Source organism: Agrilus planipennis, unplaced genomic scaffold, assembly GCF_000699045.2.
Source record: "Agrilus planipennis isolate EAB-ADULT unplaced genomic scaffold, Apla_2.0 scaffold68, whole genome shotgun sequence".
Lineage (NCBI taxonomy): Eukaryota > Metazoa > Arthropoda > Insecta > Coleoptera > Buprestidae > Agrilus > Agrilus planipennis.
The window spans coordinates 196394-209060 of NW_020439033.1; the positions used below are offsets into that span (position 1 = coordinate 196394).

The window sequence follows — 12667 nt, forward strand, 5'->3', positions numbered from 1 at the left end:
GAAAAGGTTAGAAATGAAGAGGTATTGGAAAGAATAGGAGAACAGAGGACTCTATGGAAGTCAATAAAAAATAGGCGAGATAGGTTGGTAGGACACCTTCTTAAGCATGAAGGTCTAGTCAGAGACATATTAGAGGCAGAAACAGGAGTTAGGAGCGGTTGAGGTAGACCTAGATTAGATTACTGTTCGTAAATAGTTAAGGATGTGGGTTGTTCTAGTTTTACGGAAATGCGAAGATTAGGTCAGGATAGGAAAGAGTGGAGGTACGTGTCCAACCAGTCTTAGGACTGACGACCTTATGATGATGATGAATAATACATAAGTTAAAACTAGAGGTCCAAGATGCTTATTTGTTTTTATGGCTTCCATTTCGTTTTTCGACCCTCTGAATACCCTTATAAAACAATAATCGGTTTATTTTCACCTCATCTCGCTATTTGAATGCGATAGTGATCATTTAGGCGTTCAGTTTCTTCAAAATTATTTACGGAATGTCATTATTTAATGCCTTAACAAAGCCCCGACTGTGACGCTACTGGGTAACAAAGTTTATGGCTGCTGCACGCCTCAACAATTACCTGCACCCTAATTACTACGAAGATTCATGTGTTTTACGTCTGGCATAATTAGGTATACGAATACATATTGGTGCACTTATAGGCCAAGTCCTATATCTTTGGTAGCCAATTACATTACAATTACATTATGTCTAATGCAATTTTACAGCCCTATTCTATTTTGTACATTATTGCTATTGTTATTATTACTATTGAGTATTCTACCTTCAAAACCCAATCTACTGCAAGTGTATAATTAAAAATAGCTTTGGCTAATGCGAAAATGCTTTCTTCTTAAGCACGAAGCGGTATTAACGGAAGAGTACGGAATGAAAATTAATAAAAATAAATGAAAAAGTTTGGTATTTACGGGAGATGAATGCTAATATAAAAATTTGAGATGAAAAACTGGCAGAAGTAGGCGATTTTCCATATATAAAAAGATAGATAACTTATTACGGCATAATAACCAATATAGGCATAAAACAATGAACAACGTAGGAATAACAAAAAATAAATCACTTTTGCGCTCGTGATGTTTTAATTTAAATATTCAAAAAACTTTATTTTTGAAAGATGACTCTGCTCGGCGCGGAAGTTTGATGATAGAGGCGACGGAAAAGAAAAATATAGATGTATTTAAAATGTGCTGCTATAGGAGAATGATGAATGTACCATGTGTAAAAAGTGTTAGTAAGAGACATATTAGATGCAGATACTGGAGTAAACAGAGGCAGAGTAAGATTACTGTTCTTTGGGGACGGTGGGTGAGTTGACTGGCTGAGGATAGATAGAAGTATAGTAAACAGAAGCTGAGGATTACATAGATTTGTGCTCATTAGGGACGTTGAATGAGATGAATGGCTGAAGATAGATAGAACTGGAGTAAACAGATGCTGAAGAAGACATCCATTAGACTACTATTCGTTGGGGACTTTGGATGAGATAGATAGAAGAGGAGTAAACAGATGATAAGGAAGACATACATTAGATTACTGTTCGTTGGGGACATTGGATGACATGAATGGCTAAGAATAGATAGAAATATAGTAAACAGAAGCTGAGAATTACATAGATTAGATAACTGCTCACTGGGTACGCTGGATGAGATGAGTGACTGAGGATAGATAGAACTGGAGTAAACAGATGCTGAAGAAGACATCCATTAGACTACTGTTTATTGGGGACTTTGGATGAGATAGATAGAAGAGGAGTAAACAGATGACAAGGAAGACATACATTAGATTACTGTTCATTTGAGACGTTGGATGAGATGAGTGACTGAAGATAGATAGAAGTGGAGTAAACAGATGCTGAAGAAGCCATCCATTAGACTACTGTTTGTTGGGGACTTTGGATGAGATAGATAGAAGAGGAGTAAACAGATGACAAGGAAGACATACATTAGATTACTGTTCGTTGGGGACATTGGATGACATGAATGGCTAAGAATAGATAGAAATATAGTAAACAGAAGCTGAGAATTACATAGATTAGATAACTGCTCACTGGGTACGCTGGATGAGATGAGTGACTGAGGATAGATAGAACTGGAGTAAACAGATGCTGAAGAAGACATCCATTAGACTACTGTTTATTGGGGACTTTGGATGAGATAGATAGAAGAGGAGTAAACAGATGACAAGGAAGACATACATTAGATTACTGTTCGTTGGGGACATTGGATGACATGAATGGCTAAGAATAGATAGAAATATAGTAAACAGAAGCTGAGGATTACATAGATTAGATAACGCTCGTTGGGGACGTTGGATGAGATGACTGGCTCAGAATAGATAGAAGTATAGTAAATAGAAGCTGAGGATGACATAGATTAGATTACTGCTCGTTGGGGACGTTGGATGAGATGAGTGACTTAGGATAGACAGAAGTATAGTAAACAGAAGCTGAGGATTACATAGATTACATAAGCCCATTGGGGACGTTGGATGAGATGAGTGGTTGAAGATAGATAGAAGTATAGTAAATAGAAGCTGAGGATGACATAGATTAGATTACTGCTCGTTGGGGACGTTGGACGAGATGAGTTGCTTCCAATTGACTGCACCGTCCAGTACATGCCTACTTTACTTTTTGCAAGTAAACTGATTGTCCGGATTCCCTGGAACTTCTTTTGAAATATGTACTGCTTTTATCAAAATGAACAAGGACTCAGAATGTTGTTTACGAAATTAGACATAACTTGTTTGATCATTTACATACAAACAATTAATGCAAGTATTTATTTAGTTGATATCATGAATTTTTATCATTATTATCAGTAATGGTTTTCAGAAAAGAAGGCTTACGACAAGAAGTTAATGTAAAGTATGCCTTAAAGAAATATATTCTCCATTGTCATGATGACTTTATCACTGTTTTTTTGATAAGTCATTAATAAACGAGGGTGAAAATTAGATAATCATGATGACATATCACAAACTTCCTTAATCATCAAAACAACCCATAGCTATCAACATAACAAAGTTGTCAAGATTGTAATGACATCAATGTGGATGTTTTCGTATATAATGTGTAACTTTTGATAAATACGCGCTCATAAAAATCGAAAGTGCATCTAGCGTAGTCAACATGATCGTGCTTGCAGTCGTAACTGCTGTAATTGCTGTGATAATAGTGACCATTTTGGTCAGTTTAAAATTCTCATTTACCTATTGGTCCAAACGAAATGTATTCACACTACCTCCAGTATTGCCTTTCGGCAATGGCAAAGATCGGTTTCTGGGTAAAACGGGCATCATCCAAGAAATGGCGAAATACTACCAAGTGTTAAGGTCCAAACGTCTCAGATATGGTGGCTACCACATGTTCCTCCAAAATTTGTTCGTTCCGGCCGATCTCGATCTGATACGTAACATTATGGTAAGCGATTTCCACCATTTTACCGATCGTGTGATTTTTGTGGACGAGAAAGTTGATCCCTTAAGTGCACATTTGTTTGCGCTCAAAGGTTCCAAATGGAGGGCTTTGAGAACCAAACTTACCCCACTGTTTACCAGCGGAAAGTTGAAGCTGATGTTCCAGGCTATGGTGGGCTGTACCGAAAATATCCCAATCGTCTTAGACGAGTTCGTATCAAATGGAGAATCCATTGAAATAAAAGAAATATTTGCCAGATATACTACAGACATTATAGCATCGGTTGGGTTTGGTATTGAGAGTAACTGCTTGAAGAACCCGAACAGTGAATTCAGAAAGTATGGAAAGAGGATATTTGAAATAGACATGCCTGCAAGAATCAGATTATTAGGACGTATTACGTTCCCTAAATTAATAAAATGGTTGAAGATACCATTTGCGAAACCAGACGTTCAAAAGTTCTTCATAGGTTTGGTTAAAGAAACTATCGAATTTCGTGATAGGACTCATACTGAAAGAAACGATTTCATGCAGCTGCTGATGAAACTGAGAAACGAACAACTCAAGGTGGAATCATCTGTCAACGGGTCAAACTCTGGAAGTAACAATATTGCTTTCTACCAAAACGGATTGTCAGTTGAAGACATTGCGGCCCAAGCCTTCGTTTTCTTCATTGCTGGCTTTGAAACGTCTTCCACTACATTGAATTTCTTCATGTACGAACTAGCAATAAATCCTGAGATTCAAGACAAGCTCAGAAATGAAATTAAACAAGTTTTGGCGAAACACAACGGTCAAATTACTTACGAAGCTGTACAAGAAATGACGTATTTGGACCAGTGTGTGTACGGTTAGTATAGATTTATAGAAAATATTCTGAATAAATGAGTTTTAAAGTGTGAAATGATTAGGAAGTGTAGGGTAGCTAAGGAACAATGAATTGATACTCCTCATATCAAATATTAAGAATGAAGTCAGGCAAGGATGTATACTGTCATCGCTACTTTTTAATCTATACAATATAGAAGACGCAACAAACATTAAAGAGAGGACGATTTAAGGGATTGATATACAGGGGCAAAAAGTTAGTTTGTTTAGATTTGCAAACCTGTACCAACGTTTCCTTTAGTTTCCAAGTATTTATCAAGTTAGGTTTTAAAGATTATGAAGTTCCAAAGTTAGCGTATTTTAATCAAAAATTGTGATTAAATGGTGACTTCCCGGATATCGAAAGTAGGTCTAGTAGTAACTCCAGAACATTGTATTACCGGAGAAGATAGCCGCAACGATTATGATTGCAGGACAAAAATAATTTTTGTTGCCATTTTCCTTTACTGATATCTTTTCAACAGTTTAATATACCTAATCGCACGAATTATAAAATCCTAGTACTCTTAGAAGATAAATCGATTACATTTAGAGCATTTTCTAAAATTTTTTAACCGATAAAGTCCAATGTTGCGACCGCTTTTTGAGAGACTTATAAATACACACTATTATATATGATTATAGTTACTAGTAAATAGTGATAGATGGCGATATACTCCTAAGTATTAGATCAAATTGGTTTCGACTGATATGCTCAAAATCGAAACTGTTAAATGAACAATTCTTTATCTATATAAATTTCTAGTGTTCTTTGTTTAATATTTCAGAAACATTAAGAAAATATCCTCCAGTAGCAGTCTTAACAAGAGAGTGTACAAAGACCTACAAAGTTCCTGATTCTGATTTAACAATTGAAAAGGGNCCAATATTTTTATGTATTTTTCATTAGTTTTATCTTTGAATATTGTTTAAGAATGACTATATAAATATTTACATGCCGAGAAATGTATAAAAATTGGCATGTTTATTAACTTTGAACCCCCATAACTTTTTATGGGGGTGAGACCGCCACGAACTTTTTATGGTACAATGGTGGGGGAGACCTCCTCTTTCGATTTCACCCACCCCCACCCCCGAAAGGAGTGAGGGCCACCATGTAGACCTTTACAGAAATATATTCAATGTAGGTGCTTACATACGGAATTAATCACACTTTTTATTATGTATATTCAATTTATAGATATGTATGTAAAATGCCAAAGTTCTTTATAGATTTTTGTAGGACTCGCAACTGTTCTTGAGGCACTCTGCGTTACATCATAATAAATAAACGTTTTTGAGTTCTATTAATTTATACTTTTATTTTAAAGACCTTTGCCGATATATTTTCTTGGCTCCCGAAACTTACAGGCGCGCCTGTGATTTTTATTTTATTTTATATCAACAGCTAGTAATTATCTTATTATCTATAGTAGATACGAAAAAAAATGTACTTGTCTTGTTTTTTTTACCGTTCTATACGTTAAAACAAAGAAAACTAAACTTTGATTAGATCATCGAGTGTACTGATATGCTCAAAATCGAAACTGTTAAATGAACAATTCTTTATCTATATAAATTTCTAGTGTTCTTTGTTTAATATTTCAGAAACATTAAGAAAATATCCTCCAGTAGCAGTCTTAACAAGAGAGTGTACAAAGACCTACAAAGTTCCTGATTCTGATTTAACAATTGAAAAGGGTACAAGAGTGATGATATCCCCCTTTGGAATCCAACACGATCCAGAAATCTACCCCGACCCAGAGAAGTTTGATCCCAATCGATTTTCCGATGAAAACAAGAGAAAGAGGCATCCAATGTCATTTCTATCTTTTGGAGAAGGACCAAGGATATGCATAGGTCGGCACAAATTCTATTTTATAGGTCCATTTGTCATCGGTTTATCTCTTAATGTCAGTTTTTGTTGTTGCAGGATTAAGAATGGGACTTTTGCAGACGAAGGTTGGTCTGATTGCGATGCTTAAAGATTACAAATTCACTCTTGATCCCAAGACTAGAACACCTTTGGAATATGAAATATATTTGTCAATCCTTTCCCCAAAGGGCGGAATATGGCTAAATGCTTCTAGAATATGAAGAAATAAATAAGAGACTGAGTTGGTCATGCTCATTTTATTTACCTAAATTTTTATTGATTATTGATTGATGATGAGAATTGCGATTAGTGTATATCGAACAACATAAATAATTGTGGCATAATTGTAAATATATTTAAGGCACCTTAGTTAATAAATTATTATATTCGTAAGATAATGGCATTTATTATAAATTGCGGAACATTTTGCCATTTTGGTTTTTATCCTTCCATTCCTGTAGCGGTTGGATCAACAGCTCAAATAGGTCCGTGCCTTTCAGCCTTTTGATGGTAAATGATTGTCTGCAGTCGCAGAAATATACCAATCACGCCTTTGCAGGGTATAACTTGTTGTCCAAACATGTGATACCTGTTTTGGTTTCGTCACTTACTGTTTTTGTGGTTATATTTTTTCTTTATTTAAAATGGACTCTTTCGTATTGATCCAAACGAAAGATGTTCAAGTTTTGGTCCAGTATTGGGCAGCGAAGTATAGATTTGTTAAAGGTGTGTCGGGAGCAAGGCGCTGTACGGTTGTGAAACATGCACGGCGGAAAAGAAAAGGTTAGAAACGTTAGAAATGTGATGTTACAAGCGAATGATGAGGATACCGTGGATAGAGAAGGTTAGAAATGGAGATGTATTAGAAAGAATAGGAGAACAGAGGAAGTCAATAAGAAATAGGCGAGATAGGTTAGTAGTAGGACACCTTCTCAGGCATGAAGGTCTAGTCAGAGATATAATAGAAGCAAAAAACAGGAGTTAGGAGGAGTAGAGGTAGACCTAGATTAGATTACTGTTCGCAAATAGTTAAGGATGTGGCTTGTTCTATAGTAGTTTTAGAGAAATGCGAAGATTAGCTTAGGATCGGAAGCAGTGTAGGTGCGCGTCCAACCAGTCTTAGGACTGACGCCCTTATGATGATGATGAAGATCTCTATTCTATTAACTAGATGGTGTTGGAAACGTCAAATAACAATTTTTAGGCAAAACCAGTATCAGCAGCAACTAATTTAGGTTGACATTGCTGCAAGATCAAAAGGGTTACAGTACGATGGCTACCAGCCCCTTGTGCAGTACGAGTTCCTACCGGTGGATCTGAACTTAATCAGAAATTTAATGATCCTAGTCGTTCAACCTTTCAATGAGCATTTTTTCTCTCTCAAAGTCCACACATTGTTGCGATAGGGGCTTCAATACTCATTCGGCATTATGGCAAAGTCAGTGGACTCACGGATATCTATCAATTGATAGGTCCTAATTTGAGTGCTTTAGTCTCTAAGCACTGGCCTCATTAGTCTCCAAGCAGCTTTCATCAATTCCTCTGACGGAAGGGAAATCCCAGAGGGTTCTTTTTTTAATATTTACCGTTTATTTTGTATCATTGGTAATTTTTAACAGCTCTACCAAATCTAATTTTGCAGATCTATCTACAACAATTAGTAACTTACTAGAATTAATAAAACTATAAAATAATTTTGGAAGGTATTTGCAATTATTTTATTTTCAGAAAACAAAACGTAACAGACAACAAATAATCAACATTCTCGCTCCGACACTGATATGCATACATACATTTAACTTTCAATGTCAACTGATGAGAGTCGGAGACCTTAATATCTACTAATCATTAAACATAACATTACTTGTAATTTTATAATTTTTAGACAAGTCACGCTAGCTGATGTGCGTATTAGTATTTGCTGTAGATACGAGGCGTGGCAATTAAGTAACCGGACTGGTGACAAAATATTTTATTGGTCTGCAGTTAAACTAGAAACTAGAAAATGTGTCGCTTTCAATGAATTGACATGAGGCCAGATCGGGAGAGAACGGTGGGTGGTCCCACGCCGTTGGTCGCTGACGTATTGTCTTAGTGAAGCATTTAGAACCTCTACCTTTTTATAAATCGTTTTTTTTTTGACGTGACAACGTCTTATAAGTCGATGGACCGGCTGCACGCACGAAAAAACATGACTCATGCGGCGTTACCTCGCTCTGAGGCGTTCCATTGAAGGCTTGAAGTGCAAGCGAGAGCGCGGAACGAGCGACAAAGAGGCACAATCGGCCTCCGCGTTCGGCAGCGTTCGACATCTGTCTCTCTCCTACTTGAGTGAGCGATGCGTCCGCGTGGACAGCTGCTATACAATAATACATTTACATGTTTTCGTCAAGTATAAAGTGCAGTGAATGTGGTGTCAATTGTTTATAGCAACGATAATTGCGGCGATAAAGGTAATGATTCTTTCGATATTAAATATATGTTCAGTGATATATTGTCGAATTGAAGCTAGAGTTACAAAAATTGTAATGATGTTTAAAAGTTGTAAATAAAAGTTGTAAAACAATTGCTCAAAGCACATTCATACTTGTAAAAACTATGTACATTGGAAAAAAAATAAATAAAAATTGACATAATTGTATTTATGCGTACAAATAAATGTAACTTGATCAATTCAATTGTGATTTCCGTTTACCTCCTTCTCTATATCCATACAAAATATCTATTAAACAAATAAAATTAAAATTTTCTTTTGAAAAATGAAACCATTCCATCAGTATTTTCTTATGACGTTGTCACGTTCAACTATCCTTTACAGACAACTGATTTTTTCACTTCATTTGTTTATGTAGGACAGCCAAAATAAGATTAAAAAGCAGTTTTCTCCAGCTTCATAAGAAACTTTAGGTTATGTCGTTGCTGTATTAGTATTTTTCTGATAAGACACTAATGCAGGCAATTTCTATGTATAGCGAAACTGGGCCATGTACAACTGTGCCTTTTGAACTCAGGGTAGGAGAAGAATCGCTTACCAGTAGTAGTACCAGTCCAGTTATTTAATTACCACACCTCGTATGTATTGAAACAATCGACATGGATTTAGCCAATTAATTTAATATTACTTTTAAAAAGGTATTTTTGTTGTTGTGACCTTTTTTTATCATGTTATTTGACGTAATTAATGACTGTCGAAATAATAAGTAGAAAATCTGATAATAAATTTTGTTTTATTAATAATTGTGAAAATGCCTACCTGTTAAGATAGAAATTAAGAAAAGGATTAACTCCCGTAGACAGTAAACAAAATCAATTCAGGCTTATTTCGCTTATATACCAATTGTAACGCAATTTATGTTAGACAAACGCCCCGCAGCCTTTTTAAACGCCTACATGAACAGAAAAATTCTATATTAAATAATAAAAATACAACAGATTTCGCAATAGACTGATTAAAAAGTGGTCGTACAGAAACGTGTGCTAATATTCGTTTCATCTCAATAACGAATATTTATAGTATTCTTATACTATCTATACTTAAGTAAAATATAGAAGGTAGACCTTGTTTCTTACATATCTATATTCATCATGATATGATCATGCAAAGAACATGTAGTTCCGGCCGAATTGGTATATTTTCATTGAATTTGTTCAGAGCGATCATTGACTTATCGACTTTTTCTACTTGTTGTAATGACCGGCCGATATGTCAGTGCTCCTTACAGCGCGTGCAATTTTTTTAATAACAAAAAAGTTTAAATAGCTGTCGGACAATTTCAAATTAAAAATGCCTGTCGTACCAAACAAAATCTCAAAGGAGAGTATGGTATAGAAAATAAAATTTGGCCTAAAGTTTAGGTTCAATTTGCAGAACATCACATCCTATATATGACCCTACGGCCGAATAATGACATTTAGACACGTCAAATACATCAAACTACTGGTGATTTTTAATTAATAATTCCTGTTAAACAGCAGCATCCTGGATAACGAATGCAGGCTCAGAAGTGTCCTTTAATTAGCCCTTTTAATAATAGAAGAAAATTATTATGACAATCCTATTTTACTCTAGAACTTTTTTTCCGGTATTTGGTAAACATGTGGACTAATTCTTTCCAACTAAATCCATCTGAAAACATCCCTTTTCCTCTGAAAACTGTCCTCAACTAACTTGACTCTTAAAATCTTCTGAACTAATTGTTGCGTCCCTCAAGAAGTTTAAATACCAACTAGAAGGCGCTACATGTCCTAAATACGTGTCAAAAATCGTTGACCACCACATAAAACTAACCGTTTTTGTTCCTTAGGAACAGTATTCTTTTCTGGATAAAGGATACCGAAAGTCCTTTTCTGTACCCCTGACAATGTGTCTACACAATTTCATGACAATAGACTGAGGAGTCAGGGCGTGAAATCGACCACATAAAACTAATTATTTTCTATTCCTCGGGAACAATATTTTTCTGGATAAAAGGCACCCTATGTCCTTATCAGTACTCCTGACGATCTCTGTACAAAAGTTCGTGATGATCGGCTAAGTAGTTAAGGCCTGAAAAGCCGACAAACAAACAAACTGACATTCGTATTTATAATATTAATTAGGACTAGGAATATGAAAAGATGGCTGGAGGTATTTGTATTGTACGAATTTTTCTATCCACGTCATATTTCGATGATTACTGTGCTCGGTTCTTTACTCGCCACTAGGGTATAGTGATATTAGGCTGTTTTCACAAGCGATGCGGTAGTCGCATTGCCTCTGCGGCGCGTAAATAACTACCGCATCGCACTACCGCAGTAGTTGTAGACCAAACATTAGGAGCGAATCGCAGGAACTTCGGATAACTTAATTAGACTTAATAACGGCTGTGAAAACAACAATACAAACATTTTACCGCCATTAAATATGTAGACATAATTAAAAAAAAGATAATAATAAGCAACATTAAATCGATCATAAACATTAACGGATAGGGATAATAATTTTTTCATCATCGTGGTAATATTAACTATCTACTATTAAACTCTGCAACTATAACAAATTTAGGCATCTACAAAAATGTTGCATGACTCTAATTCACGAGTAAATAACCGGTTATTATATTCACACACATACATATACAGCATGTATAATACCAACATATCATGGTACCAATTTATTACTACTTATGTATTCTTCCTCGCTACTATTAATTTTTTTTGTGAGTAGTTATTCTGCTAAATTTATCCACAAAAACGAACAAGCAAAAAAGATAACAAATTGTTTTCGTTTGTTCTTTAATAATAGTGAAGATAAAATATAAATAAGTATGCTGTGGTAACCTTGAAAAAGTTCACATAGCTGTAAACACATTTTGTTTACCCAGTTGCATAACTAACACACAGACTAAATGAATTGTAAAGAGATTATAAATATTGTACGATTTTATAATATTTTTTTAACATGGACATTTCGAATTTATTATCGAAATATAGGTAAAGGTCTAGATGATGGCCCACACCCCCAAAGGGGGTGGGAGTGGGTGGGATCGAAAGAGGAGACCTCCCCCACCACTGTACCATAAAAAGTTCGTGGCGGTCTCACTTCCATAAAAAGTTATGGCGGTTAGATGATAGCCCCCCTCACCCTCGAGGGTGGGGGGGATCGAAGGAGGGTGTTAACTTGAGTAAAACCCCATAAAAAAATTGCGGCGGTCTCACCCCCATAAAAAGTTATGGGGGTTGAAAGTTGATTATTTTGACAATTTTCATACACTATAATTCAAATAAAATTCAATAAAATAATTGTTAAATGTTTGAAATTATTGTTTGGTTTATTTGTTAATGTATCATAATGCTGTAAATTGTGTAAGTACAAACCATGCACGAAGTGTAGATCAATCATCAATAATTATTATTAGGTTTACCTACTCGAGTCTGCCGATGACAGCTTTTAAGCTAATTACAATTAAAACTTAACTGCATAATTGAACAGTGTTAAAACATGTTAGCTCGACAAACGTTTGCTCCTTCAGTGTTGATGCAAACTTATCTATCATCAGCATTTAATTTTGTTAGTTAATAAACTTTTGCAAATTGTTTTTAGAGAAATCGAAGTATTATTCATGATAGGTGTTAGGGTATTCGTCAGGATAGTTAAGAGGGTGTTTATGTAGAATAAACAATAGATACTTAAGGTAAAGAAACAATGTATCGATTGGTTGATGTCGTTTTTCTAATGGATCTTCTCTCTCACAAAGGCATGCAAGTACCTAAAATTACTTGTTTTGTAACTCACAATTAGAGAGATAGAGTATTCGGAGTGATCCACACCGGTATATCAATGATATAGTGGCACTAAATCAGTCCAACAAAAATTAATCATAATACGAGGGTGGATTGATAAGTTTCCGGCCTAACCAAGAGATGACGCCACTAGGCCTACCTTGAGGTGACATTCTATAGTACCATCCTTGGATAGCTTGTAGCTATAGTTTCAGCCCGATCTCCT

The 12667-nt window shown here is 35.4% G+C and overlaps 2 protein-coding genes across 4 annotated transcripts in view; one reads left to right on the top strand and one right to left on the bottom strand.

The window, feature by feature from the left end:
• Positions 1 to 12667, bottom strand: part of LOC108732778 (QRFP-like peptide receptor) — a 104030-nt gene that overhangs the window by 39183 nt on the left and 52180 nt on the right. The window lies entirely within an intron of this gene.
• On the top strand, positions 2891 to 6573 carry LOC108732804 (probable cytochrome P450 6a13). Of its 2 annotated transcripts, none has more exons than XM_025976602.1 (4): positions 2891 to 4287; positions 5093 to 5169; positions 5990 to 6164; positions 6238 to 6573. In XM_025976602.1, the coding sequence occupies exons 1-4, from the start codon at positions 3150 to 3152 to the stop codon at positions 6399 to 6401; spliced, it is 1554 nt and encodes a 517-aa protein (XP_025832387.1). In that variant the 5' UTR covers positions 2891 to 3149; the 3' UTR covers positions 6402 to 6573. The 2 variants fall into 2 exon arrangements, with proteins under 2 accessions (XP_025832387.1, XP_025832386.1); XM_025976601.1 differs by having other exon boundaries at positions 2895 to 4287; positions 5093 to 5184; positions 6005 to 6164.

Bases quoted from the DNA above. Each gene is read 5' to 3' on its own strand.
- LOC108732804 (XM_025976602.1), top strand. From the start codon at position 3,150: ATGATCGTGCTTGCAGTCGTAACTGCTGTAATTGCTGTGATAATAGTG. The intron at 4,288-5,092 runs GTTAGTATAGAT...TTAATATTTCAG, and splicing joins TTTGGACCAGTGTGTGTACG to AAACATTAAGAAAATATCCT. The intron at 5,170-5,989 runs TTAACAATTGAA...CCTGATTCTGAT, and splicing joins ACAAAGTTCCTGATTCTGAT to TTAACAATTGAAAAGGGTAC.